The 14,732-nt window shown below is 31.8% G+C and overlaps 1 protein-coding gene across 2 annotated transcripts; it reads left to right on the top strand.

The window, feature by feature from the left end:
• Positions 1 to 5,041: 5,041 nt before the first annotated feature.
• LOC115955875 (protein STRUBBELIG-RECEPTOR FAMILY 3-like) lies at positions 5,042 to 13,689 on the top strand. 2 transcript variants are annotated; one of them, XM_031074265.1, is made up of 17 exons: positions 5,042 to 5,204; positions 5,685 to 5,867; positions 6,412 to 6,541; positions 6,635 to 6,706; positions 7,368 to 7,433; positions 7,554 to 7,625; positions 7,748 to 7,819; positions 7,929 to 8,000; positions 8,079 to 8,144; positions 8,317 to 8,382; positions 9,451 to 9,842; positions 9,965 to 10,416; positions 11,128 to 11,399; positions 12,056 to 12,194; positions 12,482 to 12,618; positions 12,716 to 12,872; positions 13,136 to 13,689. In XM_031074265.1, the coding sequence occupies exons 2-17, from the start codon at positions 5,747 to 5,749 to the stop codon at positions 13,235 to 13,237; spliced, it is 2,388 nt and encodes a 795-aa protein (XP_030930125.1). In that variant the 5' UTR covers positions 5,042 to 5,204; positions 5,685 to 5,746; the 3' UTR covers positions 13,238 to 13,689. The 2 variants fall into 2 exon arrangements, with proteins under 2 accessions (XP_030930125.1, XP_030930126.1); XM_031074266.1 differs by lacking the exon at positions 5,042 to 5,204 and adding an exon at positions 5,244 to 5,455.
• The last annotated feature ends 1,043 nt before the right edge of the window (positions 13,690 to 14,732 follow it).

The following is a 14,732-nucleotide window of genomic DNA, read 5'->3' as shown; positions in this document are numbered from 1 at the left end:
TTTAATATATATAAAAAATGTATTATATAATTAATAAATTTTTTTAAATAACCAATTTTTCCTATCCTATATAAAAGCCAATTAGTTCACACAAATCCTAATAAATTACTATTATTGTTTAGTCATTAGTGTTGAGCCTTTATAGATTTACATTGATACTAATCTTTAAGTTTTTTTAATATATTAATATTTATATTTTTTTTTACTCAATTTAATAATAATAATAATAAAAAGTTGTCAAACCCATGGGTTCAACCCGACCCATGTGGGTTGGGTTGGGTTGGGTTGGGTTGGACTTATGTGATGGGTTGGGTTGGGTTGAATTTTTTTTGACCCACTATGGTGGGTTGGGTCAAAAAATCCCCTCAACCCGACCCAACCCGACCCATGCACACCCCTAGTCCTCAGCCAAGTGGGCTATTGGGAATGTCCTTTTTTTTTTTTTTTTTTTTTGGGTTAGATTTGGGAATGTCTCTTTAAAACAAAACTCTACCTACTAATATTTTCCCTTCAATTTTATGAATTGATTTAAGTTGTTATAGGATCATAATATTTTTTTTATGCTATTTTCACTATAATTTTATGTGAAAAATTATGATTGACTCTTTGTCACTTTTACATAAAGTTACTATTTTTATAATGAAAAATATGATAATTACATCTTTTATCACAATTTGCTCATATGGTAAGTTATGAGTGATTGAGTAAAATAATTGAGTTTCCACCGCTCATACTTTGTTATATGAGTAAATTATGATAAAAACTATGTCAAAAATAATAATTTTAATATTACTCTTTTTCTTTATCACTCACAAGTATTATACAATAGTTGGGTATACAATAGTTGGGGAAAGGTCGTGAGAAATGTTACAGTTATCCTTATTCCTTAGAATTATTTGATTGATTTTGATTGATTTTCTATCAAAACGTGCTTATCTTGATGTATAAATGATGTGGATTCAGTTAGTTGGCCCGTACACTTATCAACAAAAGGTACCTATCCCTTACGTTTTACTAACTAGATTGGCTGAGTCATTGGCGATTAGACCAAGTAGTACTTTCCTTCATAAATAAAATAGCATGTCTAGATTTCGTAAATCCACGGCACAACTTGACATGGAAAAAAAGAAAAAAAAAAAGAAAAAAGAAAGAGATAATTGATGCCCATATTTATATTTGAAACTCACTTCCAAACTAGTTTATAATTCAAATATATCACCATGCAAACGTTTATCAATAATAAATGAAGTGATGAAGTTTATCTCTTTATAATCTTTCATACTAATCCTAATATTAATAGGTAGGATGGAAATTGGAGGAATTTTTTTATTCCAACCATGACAAAATGTCAAAATTTCACAATATTTTCACAACAAGTTAAGATATCAGCTTATTATAAGTAAAAAAATAACGTTTAGATCCATCACAACACAAAATAAAGTTGTAAAAATATTATGAGACTTTATTGTGCCCATAAACTCTCTTTTATTTTTTGCTTAATCTTTCAAACCACAAAATGGCAACACTGTCTATTGTTACCCATGTTTTAGTCCAAATGCTATTGATAAATTGTCTTTATATAAAACTTTATTTTTTTCCGAGCTTACTTTTGATCAAAATTATGTTCCAACATGTTGTTGATCTTGAATTTGGATAATCATGTTAAATTAATTTGCGTGTTCTAAATCAATACTAAAAGAAAACACTTATTGATAATAGAGTAATTTTCAAATTTTATTTATTTATTACGAGTCTAATATCAAAACTATAATTGATTAATAATAAAGATTGGTAAAAGATATTCAATATCTTTCTTTGCCTTTGGCACATATTTATCCAATTTGATAAAATACATTTATTAGTCCATACTCATTGGATTATGAGACACTTTTATCTTTTCCCTTGTCCTCTTTGATTCCAACAACACCTCTCTTTTTTTTGGTTCTTTCTCATTATTTTTTGAAAGTTGAAATAAGATATTATCATAATATTTTTAGTCATTTCTTAGTACTTCTTACAAAATTGCTTTAAAAAATAAATAAAGAATTTCTGTGGGCTTCGATTGGCTACGACACAAAGCCCATGACTAGTTAACGACAATTCGACCGACCACGTGAAAGCCCATAGAAAAACTGGCGGCTATTATTGTCAAGTTACAGTTGCAATATATAAAAATAAAAAAATTAAACACATCGCTATGACGCGCATAGGACGTACGTGGATGACACTTTCCATCAAAACAATCACCCTATCATCACACTACAAGAATTGCAAGAGAATCTTATGCCTATATATTGGATAAATTACATTTTATATACATGAAATTCAAAATTATTAAAGGTGTCATAGGTCATTGGTGATTAAAGAAAAAAAAAAATTAAACCACAATTGGCAAATAAAAGTTAGTCAAGAATACAATTGGATTAAGTCTGATTAATCTTAAATTATTTGTACTTTTCTCATTGACCTTATTCGTATTAAAAGATATCTACTATTTAAGTTTGGATAAAATGGCGTTACATGGATTCCTTTTCCTTTTTTTTTATTCCTAGATTTATTGTTGCATAATAAATTAAATATTCTATAACTATAAGCCTTGTTCAATTATAATTTAAGGAAAAAGTCTAATCTCAATTTGGAGGAAACTTCCTCCATCACAATAAGTAGCCGTTAAAAAGATTATTCATGAATCATGTGTGTTTTTAATCACATGATTTTTTAAATGAATTTTGTAACTTGTTCAAATAATACGTGTGAATAGTCATATAAATTGTCATGTAGTAGGTTGGAGGACATTTATTTAAACTAAACATTGTCCATTATTTAATAAATTACTATCACACACTCATAATTGAGATTCATGGACATTAATATGCATTTTTAAGGCGGTTTCTATCTTTCATTAAAGCTTAGTAAATTTGCAAAAATACAAGAGATATATAATTAATTATAATGGATATTTTTTATAAAATAACTTTGAGTGAGATAGATTATACACAAGAACATATGCTTTTATTAAGGAAAACAAATCTTTAAAAATGTTATTGGTTAAGAGAAATGTTTTAATGTTAAAAGAAGTGCGCAACTATTTCTCATATTCTCTATAGTAAAACACAATAATTAAAATATAGAATTCACTAAATTTATTTGTAGGATAAATCTTATTGAAGAATCAACAAAAATAAGAGTAATATATATATATATATATATATATATATTAAAAGCCAAAGTTAAGAGAAAATTCAATTATAATCTAAATTAGATTTCAATTGTTGTCTAGTTTTGCACCATGTGTCCTGTTTAATTTTTATTTTAAGTGAGTTAATGTTGTGCAAAAGATGAATAATCTAATATAAATAAACCATAAAAAAACCCAATAAATATAAAAAGAGTAAATTCATGTATATATATATATATATAAAATAAAAAATAAAACAAAAACAAGAGAGTAAAACTCATATATATATATATACATATATCTATGACTTAAAAAAAATGTAACTTTTACACTAAGTATAATTTGAACTTATATATGTAATTATGATCGTTTTTAATTGTACCATGCATATACATAGGTTATACACAAGTATGATATATAGAAACAACTCTTATAATTAGTTGTTAAGAGTCATATGATTACTAATGAGTGAAACTATCTTTTATTTGAATGAAGTTGAATTAAATATCTCATTAAGTCATTCCTACTTTTTGTAAGGTAAAAAAATATAATAAAAGGCTATGTAAATTCAATAAACATAAAATTTTGACCAATCAAACCATATCAATAAAGATAAACTTGTTCAAATACATTCATAAAAAATCAAAAGAAAAAAAAATTTGTTTACATATTTTTAAGGGATTTCTATCTTTCATTAAAGCTTAGTAAATTTGCACAAGTAGAAGAGATATATAATTAATTATAATGGGTATTCTTTTATAAAATAACTATGAGTGAGATAGATTATACACAAGAACATATGCTTTTATTGAGGAAAAAAATCTTTAAAAATGTTATTGGTTAAGAGAAATGTTTTAATGTTAAAAAGAAGTGTGCAAGTATTTCTCATATTCTCTACAGTAAATGAATGGAAGACACAATAATTAAAATATATAACTGGCTAAATTTATTTGTAGGATAAATCGTATTGAAGAATCAACAAAAATAAGAGTTACATACACACACGCATATATATATATATATATAAAGCCAAAGTTAAGAGAAAATTCAATTAGATTCTAAATTGGATTCAAATTGTTGTCTAATTTTGCACAATATGTCCTATTTAATTTTTGTGCAAAAGATATATAGTTTAATATAAATAAACCATAAAAAATCCATTAAACAAAAAAAAAGAGTAAATTCATGTGTATATACAAATAAACAAATAAAAAAAAGTAAAATTCATGCATATATCTATGGCTTAAAAAAATGTAAAACTCTTATCTTAGGTATAATTTGATCTCATATATGTATGCAATTGTAATTATTTTTAATTGTACCGTGCATCTACATGAATTATACACTAATATTATATATAAAAAAAAATCTTATAATTAGTTGTTAAGAGTCGTATGATTACTAATTAGTGAAACTCTCTTTTATGGGAATGAAATTGAATTAAATATCTCATTAAGTCATTCCTACTTTTTGTAAGGTAACAAAAATCTAATAAAATGCTATGTAAATTCAATAAACATAAAATGTAGACCAATCAAACCATATCAATAAAGATAAACTTGTTCAAATACATTCACAAAAAATCAAAAGGAAAAATAAATTTTGTTTACATATTTTTATACCCAAAATAATTAAAGATAAAAACTTGAATCACAAACAAAAAAAAGATAAACCATACCAAAAATAGAAAGGTCAAACATTGTAACACAACCCTATTGCTATTGGTACGCGCCTAGAAAGTAGTGTCAATGCCATTTCCATTTCACCTCTTTCACCGAAGAGTTACCAAAAGGAGACATGTGTGAATTACACGCACGCACACACACACATATTGACTGTTCCAAGCTCAGTTTAGTTTAGTAGAGAGAGAGATAGAGAACAAAGAAACAGAGAGAGAGAGAGAGAGAGAGAGAGAAAAGAGAGTTCTGAGACTGAGTCTGAAGTTTCTCACAGAAACGTCTCACAGTACTTTTCACGTCTCCTTTTTCCCTTCTCTTTTCTCTTCTTTTTCCAGCTCTTTTCAAAGGTTAGGGCTATACAATTTTATATTGTACATAATTAAGACGCAATATTTGCTTACGTAGCCCACTGGGTTTTACCATGTTCACTGAATCTTAGCTCTTAAGTTTTATTTAGCCTTAGTGTCACATTAAAAGAAATTTTCTCTCTTTTTCCTTTTTCTTTTGTTGTTTCTGAATTCTTTTCAACTTTTGTCCTTGCAAAATTTCTTCCTTGCCTTCTGTTTTCTTCAGCATTTGCTAATATTCCTGCTTTTTTGTAAGTTTAGTTCCATCTTTAGTTTTTATATATTTACGTATGATTTTTTTTTTCATTTGTTTGTTTTTTTTTTTCTGTTTATGTATGTGTCTTAGTGCTTGTTCAGAATTCTGGGTGTTGTTTGTTTTTGGTTTTGCAATTTGGTTTTCTGGGTTGTTTTGGATTAGTGGGCTGTGCTAAGATCACTGACTGTCAGCTTGATTTTGCTTGTGGTTTGGTTATTTTTCAGATTGGAGGATGTTCTTTTGTTGGAGAAGAGTGAATTGAGGAGTAAGGTTGAGCGTGAGATCAATGGGTGGGAAGAGATCTGCTGTAAAGTACAATAATTTGAAGATCTATGCACAGCTTTTGCTGTGGTTCGTGTTGATTTATGCAGCGCAGGTTTCTCGTGGAGAGACTACTCCAAGTGATGGTAAGGGATTTTGTTTTCTGGGTATGCAACTTCAGCATTATGATTCTGTTGTCTGTTTTAGTTGCTGAGAAAAATGTGGTAAATCGAATGGAAATCCAAGATTAGTGTTATGTTTATGCTGGCTTGAAGTTTATTGATTTATTTTTTCATCTAGAACTTGGGCTAAATACATGAATTTAGTTCAGCTGAGTCGAGTTTTTTGTTTGCCGGGGTAGCAATCATTGATTGTGTATGGCCCAGCAAAGAAAGCCCTTTTACTTATGTCATTTTGCTTTGAGTTTTCTGGAGATAATCATCTTGTCTTGAATGGTATAGTTTTGTTCGAAGTTATCAGCTGCTGGTAAAGTTTCTTGGTGTCGTAGCACATCATCACTGTTGGGACATTTAGGTTGGGGGAGGGTGCCCAATGTGTGTGTCCCAGCCTCTTAAAAATATGATGGAGAAGAAGTGTCTGTCACTCTGTGCAATTTGAGTTCTTTTCTAATTTTATGTTTCTGTCAATTGGACAACACATTAATATCAGCATTGTTTTCTGTTGAATCAGTTGCTGCAATGAATAACCTATATGTTTCACTGGGCCTCCCTGCTATTCCTGGTTGGGTTGCTAATGGTGGAGACCCATGTGGTGAAGCGTGGCAAGGCGTGGTGTGTAACAATACAGTCATAGTGAAAATGTATGGTAGTCCCTATTCTTTACTATTATATATCCATTGATGTTTCTAAACATGTTTAATTTTGAGCTCTCATATGGAAATGTTGGTTTGCAGTGTTCTTAATGCTGCTAATTTGGAAGGAGAACTGGGAAATAACTTAGGGCTGTTTACTTCTATCAATGCAATGTAAGTGTTCTCTGTGTGTGTGTGTGTGTCCCACAGGCATGCATACATTGTGTGAATGATATTTTGTTGTTGAGAATATGAATTAGACTTAGTCATCTGTTTCTCCCAGTTTCTTCCGTCACAGTAATTAGAGGCCATTTTAGTGTCCTTTTTTTTGGGTTATAACAAGCTGAGCGGCCACACTAAGCTTGTGATTGGGCAATTATCCGATGACAAGAGGTGACACTACATAAGGGATTGTGTCAGAAGTATTGGACTTTTTCATGAAGTAAAAAAGGGACTTAACACTTTGAAGTCACTAAATACCATGTCATAAATAGACTGTTTAGATATTTTTCTGAAGATAATAATACTTGTTACTTACCATTCATCCATAAATGCAGTGCCAGGCATGTCATACGTAGTTCTTATTTCCTAGCTTTCATTGAACCATTGGAACACCCTGATTCCTATTTTGAATTTTCCATCATTTGTGATGAACAATCTGTTTAATTTGTTCCCTAAGCATGTGATATTTGAAATAAACAGGGAAGGAAAAGTCAGGAATCCATTCTTTAAATTCATATTGTATGGCATTTTATGGATATTAGCTAGTCATCTTTTTCGTTGTTACATTTGTTGCATAATGTCATTAATATTTGTGCTGTTGCTTTTTCGGCAGAGATCTAAGCAACAACCATATTGGGGGGAGCATTCCATCCAATTTGCCTGTTACAATGCAAAACATGTATGTATTACTATTTTTCAAAATTAAAATGTTATACTCTGTCTATATATATGAAGCTTGAATGTAAATCCCTGTTCTGCACTTCTGTGCAAAAGATATAATAGTCTTTACCTTTGACAGTTTTCTTTCAGCTAACCAGTTCACTGGAAGCATCCCAAGTTCTTTATCCTCTTTAACTCAACTGTCAGCCATGTAAGCTTTTCTCTTCTCTATTTTTGTTTTTGTTTTTTTTTTTGTTTAAGACGTTCCTAGTAGGAGGCATCCCAATTTTCACATAACTCTCCTATAAGCTTTTCTTTGTCTTTGCCTTTCAGGTCTCTAAATGACAACCATTTATCTGGAGAAATACCGGATGCCTTTCAATCCCTGATAGGGTTGATCAATCTGTAGGATCTCATTTTGTATTATGCAAATTCTTCATGTAGATTAACTTCTATGGGCTACTTATAATTGATGGAGCCACCTTCTCTTCTATTTTTTTTGTTGTGCGTGCAGAGATTTGTCCAGTAACAATTTGAGTGGAGAGCTCCCTCCTTCTCTAGGAAATTTATCTTCTCTGACCACACTGTGAGTATTTTGTGTTGGTAAGGCTTTTTACATTTGACCTACTTTTTCTCACATACGATGCTAACTTCATTGTTGCAGACACTTGCAGAACAATCAGTTGTCTGGGAACCTTGACACTTTACAAGATCTGCCTCTTAAAGATTTGTACTGTTCTCAACCATATTTAATTTTCAAAAGAAATATTAATTTCTTATGCTTTTTACAATTTGGGAATCATGCAGTGTTTTCGTAATTTTTTAGGATTAATTCTGTCTTATCATGGTTCATTGGCCTACATTTTTTTTTTCTTGTGACAAAATTTCTCCTTGTTTATCAGGAATATAGAGAATAACCAGTTCTCTGGACCAATACCTGAGAAGCTGTTAAGCATCCCAAACTTCAAGTGAGAACCTCAAGCCTTGAATTATTAGTTTATTTTCTTTTAAAAGAGAATACTGTTCTCATTTGAAAATTGAAAAAAATGAACTCATGGATATTAAGTATGCGTTTGGATTGGCGTTTCACCAGCTGCGTTTGCGTTTTCCTTTCTTTTTTTTTTTTTTTTTTGATGCACGCGTTTCAGCTTTCAGGAGACAATATGCACTGTTCAGTGGGTCCCGTGCACTGTTCATGGGACCCACAAGTACTTTATTAAAAAAAATTAAAAATGGGTCCCACAGTACTATTCACACATTTAAAAATTATTTTGTTATAGTTTTTTCAGTTTTCAATAAAATAAGCGGTATCCAAACAGATTCTAAATGGTTTCACTATATGACCTCGGATGGAAAAAGATATTTATGTCAAAGGAAGCTTCTCATTCCACCTATTCAGGAATTTTCTGAATAGGCAATGTCCCTTAAGACACAAGCTTCTCATTATATGTTTGTGTGATCTCTACAGTCTCTGTCAAAGAAACCAACCAATTCAAGCTCTATTAAACAAGCAGGCCTGGGAATCTTATTAAATAACCTAAAAAATTATACATAAGTCTTTGAGGTCATAAAAATATCGGACTTGCATGATTTTGCAAAGAGACTACTAGGTCTTGGCATCTCAAAATGAAAGCTGAAGTAGTTTCCCTGCCAATGAAAATTAAAGCTGCTGTAGCAATATCACTGGTCACAATGGCTGCCAGTAGACTGAGGAATTTCTTCTAGGAACAAGAACCAGTGATAATAATCAAAATTTCATTTCCTAGTGACTTGTGAATTTGCGTTTTGCATGGGTTTCCATGCAGCAAGTCAGCAAGGTCAACATGTATTCTATTATAGTTTCTGAGCAGCCTTCAGGACTATCAAGGATGTAAGGATTATATAGATAACCTCATCAAAAGATTATCATGTCTGCCTTCAGTTTTGCTTGGATTCAGCTATATGTTGTTATCAATAAAACAGGAAACAGGATTCCTAGTAGTTTATACTTGTTAGTTTGGACATCTGTTTACCAATAATGATAATTGACCGTGCAGAAAAGATGGAAACCCATTTAATGCTACCACTGCTCCACTACCTCCACCTTCATCCCCATTAAAACCACCACCAGCAAGTCTAGCACCACCATTTTGGGGGCCAGCTACTGGACGTACACCTCCGAAAATGGCTGATGCACCATCTGCAACAAAGAAATCAAACTCTGGACAAAAGAAGAAAGGTTTAACAACTAAGCAGGTGGTTGGGATATCAATTGCAGCGGTGTTTTTACTGATAATTCTGTTACTGGGACTTGCACTTCTTATGCCAAGATTTAGCAGACGAAGAGAAGCTGAAAGAATTTCTAGTCGGCATCGAATAATAGCATATGAAGGCGACAGACAGAATCCTAGGGACAGTGGATCCTTACTTCTACCAACCAACGAGAAAGGTAAAAATGATTATTATCATTAGCTTTTCAATCAATTTAATATATGTCATCTGGTGTGTAATAATGATATTTTATTTATTTATGTAATTTTTAAAATCAATGACCTGAGGATCTTTGAACAGTTCCAAAGGCAGTAGTTGTGAGGCCAAAGGAGGATGATCAAACAGAGACTAGAAGAGCAAGAGCAATTACAAAACTACAGAATGAGAAACAGAGAAATGTGCAGGGAACAGGCAAAATACCAAAGAGGGAGGATCACGGGATAGATATGAGTGCTTTTGATATGTTTTCAGATCCTCCTCCCCCTCCTCCTCCTCCCTTTTCACTTCCCCCTCGTTCTCCTGCCCCGCCTCCACCTCCCCCTCCTCCACCTCCTGTTGAGAAGGTCATTGTAGAGCCGAAATTGCCTGCTAAAGTAACTACAGTGAAGCTATCCACCAAAAATCTCCCCATTTTTGCAAAGTCTTTCACCATTGCATCCCTTCAGCAATATACAAACAGCTTTTCTCAAGAAAATCTTATAGGAAGTGGCAGACTGGGGACTGTTTATAGGGCACAGCTTCCTGATGGGAAGGTACCATTCTCAACTATAAATTAAATTAATTTGTAGAAAGTATTAATAGTTGGAACCTATCTTGGGCTCTCACTACCTTCAGACCCCCCTTTTTTTTCCCGGGTTTGCTATCTTTGTTCCTTCTACTCAACTATTTAATTGTTTCATTCTCCGGGAGTACTTACTTTACTGAATAATTACTCCTTGTATGCTGTTTTGACTTTTCCTTTTAATTGGCAGAATGTAGAATTTTTATCTTTTTAGCCTTCAATTATTCTTATTACCAACCAAAGTTGAATGACATTTACATTCTGTGGCCAACAAAGTTGCTCACATTTTTTCAATTTTGTATAAAACAACTAGCAATATTGGAGTACAAGGTGCTGAAGTCAAGTCTTTTTTATTAAAAAAAAAAAAAATAGTGTTTGCATGTCTCTGTTGTCACAAATAAATCCCCTACCATGTCAAATATAACAATTCTCTTTAAAGAAATTTATTCCTTCTTAGTTTGGATTTTTCTGTTTTCATTTCTTGTCCAAGATACGTATTGAATAACAAAGATGGTGAAATAATTAAAGCAATGTTGTGTCCTCAAAAGCTCTTAATGTAAATCCCAGATGTGTGACATGGAACTACATATGGCGATCTTATATATACATATGTTCTAAAGTCAAGTGGTACTGCAGTACAATGGCTTCATACTGACATTTGTTCTTTTGGATGCTTTTATAGCTACTTGCGGTCAAAAAACTTGACGTGAGAGCTTCCAGTCAGCAGAAAGATGATGAGTTTCTTGAACTGGTAAACAATATTGATAAAATCCGACATGCCAATATTGTTGAGTTTATTGGTTACTGTGCCGAGTATGGTCAAAGGCTTCTGATCTACGAGTATTGCAGTAACGGGTCACTGCAGGATGTTCTGCACTCAGATGATGAATATAAAAGAAACCTTTCATGGAATGCCCGCATTCGGATGGCACTTGGAGCTGCAAGAGCCTTAGAGTAAGTCAAGCAACCATTAAGATGGAAATTTATAACCTAACTTGTTAACTTCATAATGGGTTAAAATTAGATATATTAAAATTGTGGGTCAGATTTATCAGATTATCACAATTTGCCCGTCTTCAAGTAGATAGGGTCCAGGTTGTGCCTTCCAAATGTGTTAGAAAATTACACTATCAACTAGGAGATTAATTAAGAAATTTATGTGAATTACTTTTATGTTAGTCAAAAACCTAGAACTAATTTATCTAAAAGGTTGAACCAACAAAATTTCTTAATAGAAAAAAGAAAAAAAAAAAAAAAAAAAAAAGGATCATCAAGAATGAGAACCCATTTCAGGTGGTTGATGCAATCACTTTATTATAAGAGGTCAGAAATTCAGTTTACCTCTAAGGTCAAAGAGGTAAAGATTTGCGTGATGTTATATATTAATCTTACATCTGAAAAAGGAACTTTGTTGGTGCTGTTCTCACATCTGCAGATTGATTTATAAAATTATAGTCTTCACTTAACCCAACAAATTACTGAATTAGGTTGCATACAAACTGAATAAGAGGAAATGAGGGGGAGAGTTATCCTTGTTTCTATTCTGGCATGAATACTTTCAAAGAAGCATACACCATTTCTAGTACTGATTTTGTTGTTTTGGTGCGAAGGTATTTGCATGAGACCTGTCAGCCACCTGTCATGCACAGGAATTTTAAGGCTGCCAATGTTCTTCTTGATGATGATCTTTTGGTGCTTGTCTCTGATTGTGGTCTGGATTCATTGATAGCATCAGGTGCTGTAACTCAGGTAAGCCATAATTCTACTTTCTGTTTAAATTTTAATGGAATTAATAGTTGAAATTGCTTTGATTTTGGATTCTTTTACATCAGCTGATTTCATAAAAAAATTAAATGGAAAGGAGATTCACGGATGAGAATTATTTGACTTTGAAAGTTGAGGGACTAGATTGACACTGTTTATAGTTAAGAGACTAAATTGAACTTGACACAGTTCATTGTTGGACTGAGTTACAATTACTAGATTATTCTCGGCATTGCTGCCACTGCAGCTGTCTAACATTATTTTACTTTCAGCTGTCAGGAAGTCTGTCAACAGCTTATGGTTATGGAGCTCCAGAATTTGAATCAGGAATTTATACTCTCAAAAGTGATGTTTACAGCTTTGGAGTTGTTATGTTAGAACTTTTAACAGGTCGGATGTCCTATGACAGGTAAAAATGCAAAACCAAATTGTATTTAAGACTGCATGCCCTTTTTTTATTTTAATTTTTTGCAGTTAAATAACGTCTTCTTAAACCTTTTGGACAGCTCACGGGTTCGTGGGGAGCAATTTCTAGTGAGATGGGCAATCCCCCAGCTTCATGACATTGATGCATTGTCAAGGATGGTTGATCCTGCTCTCAATGGAGATTACCCAGCCAAATCTTTATCAAACTTTGCAGACATTATTGCTCGGTGTGTTCAGGTAAGTGTTATCACTGTTGACTTCTATATGATATTGATTAAGATCTGTTACCAAATATTCTACTAGTGGGGCACCACTAGGTCCTGAGCATATTTGTGTGTGGGTACACTCAGGTTAAGACAGAATGCGACAAAAGCTCAAATAGAATCAGCTTGGAGTTCCAAACTAATTTTATATGAGACATTATTGCATTTATTAGAAAAATTGATTTTGCTTTCCGCTCCAAATGGAGTTGATATCCTAACATCAATCATAATTTGCAGTCTGGGCCAGAATTCAGGCCACTAATGTCTGAAGTTGTCCAAGACTTACAAAACATGATACGAAAGGAGCCCAACAGAAGTGGATCAAGTGAAGACTACTGACTTGGATTAGGAAATGGAATGGTGATTTTAGCTTATGAATGAATGCTTAATATGCAGAGAATCAAGTTATCCCAGGACGATAAATCTATTCTGAAGAAGCTGCCAACAAATGTGCCTTCTAACAGCTCACCTGACATTCGCATCCAAATCGCTTACCACGGAGTCTTCCCGTCAGCTTCAGAACTTTTCGAGAGCAAAATCTTCCCATTCTTATTGTCCATTGTTCAAAATCATTCTAGCATACATTGATAAATGTGCTAACCAACTGTTATTCAATGAAATTTTTTTCATTGATCATTCTGCTGATTGATGCGAGTTCAGTTCTCTTTGTTATTGATGTCCATATTTAGAAATTCAACAAGACTTGGAATTCCCCTATACTAGGATTTGGACTATGCTGATTGATGCGAGTTCAGTTCCTTCTGATAAAGCCTATTTGTTTTCTAAAAAAAGGCCCATTGATTTTTCGTACCTTTCAGAAACTTATGGCATTGCATTTGTTCTACATGTCCCGCTATAGATTTTTTTTTTTTTTTGGTTGAGAATTGTCCTTAGTATTGAGAATTTGGTAAGAATGAGGTATAAAATTTATGTTTTACACCCTCCAATATAAGATTGTCATATCAACATTTTACTTAAAATTTAATCTATATCACAATATCTAATAACATCTCAATAAACTCTTAATTTGGTTGGATTTACATGTGAATATTATAATAGTTTAGGTGTGGTTGTGTTTATTTTTAAATATGTGATAAGATAATATGGTATATTGGAATTGGAGGGGTAAAATATGGATTTTATACATCCTTACAAAATTCTCTCTCTCTCTCTTTATGTGTTTGTCTTGCCAATAATGTCTTCTAGAAAATGTGTCATTTTTCATAGAGAGGAACTATGTTCACAACATTTTCACAAGAGAGATGCTACGTTTACAACATTTTTACAACAAATCACAGTTGGTTAGTTGTTATTAATTCAAATTTTAAACTAATGTTAAGATTATTTTTTTGCCCAAACAATAACAACTAGTAACAACTTGCCATTTATGATTTGTTATAAAAATGTTGTAAAAATATTGTAGACATATTATTTATCTTCTCACAATATTTTTACAACAAATTATAAGTAGTTATATGTTGTTGGTTCAAATTTGAATCTAACACTAAAATTACTTTTTTGCCCCAACAATAACAATTAATAACAATTTACCATTTGAAATTTGTTGTAAAAATATTGTAGACATATCATTTCTCTTTTTCATAAAGTGTTTTCTATAAAACTATTTTATTTTCCTATGTTTGGTAGCAATCTTAAATGAGTTAAAAAAAATTTCTAACTTCCCTTATTTAACTTGCTGCGAGATAGAGTTATTAAAAAAGAATTAGAGAAAAAAAATTCATAAAAATAAGTTATACTTTTTATGTTAATCAAAGATAGTTTTCCTTTGACTCATTTTTTTCTGATGCTATTAAATACTGAAAAACATGAAAAA

This window comes from Quercus lobata, chromosome 8 (assembly GCF_001633185.2).
Source record: "Quercus lobata isolate SW786 chromosome 8, ValleyOak3.0 Primary Assembly, whole genome shotgun sequence".
In the NCBI taxonomy this organism is placed as follows: Eukaryota; Viridiplantae; Streptophyta; class Magnoliopsida; order Fagales; family Fagaceae; genus Quercus; species Quercus lobata.
Note: the sequence above shows the minus strand (reverse complement) of the source record. Positions and strands in the feature narration are given on the sequence as shown.

Bases quoted from the DNA above. Each gene is read 5' to 3' on its own strand.
- LOC115955875 (XM_031074265.1), top strand. From the start codon at position 5,747: ATGGGTGGGAAGAGATCTGCTGTAAAGTACAATAATTTGAAGATCTAT. The intron at 6,542-6,634 runs GTATGGTAGTCC...GTTGGTTTGCAG, and splicing joins AATACAGTCATAGTGAAAAT to TGTTCTTAATGCTGCTAATT. The intron at 10,417-11,127 runs GTACCATTCTCA...ATGCTTTTATAG, and splicing joins CACAGCTTCCTGATGGGAAG to CTACTTGCGGTCAAAAAACT.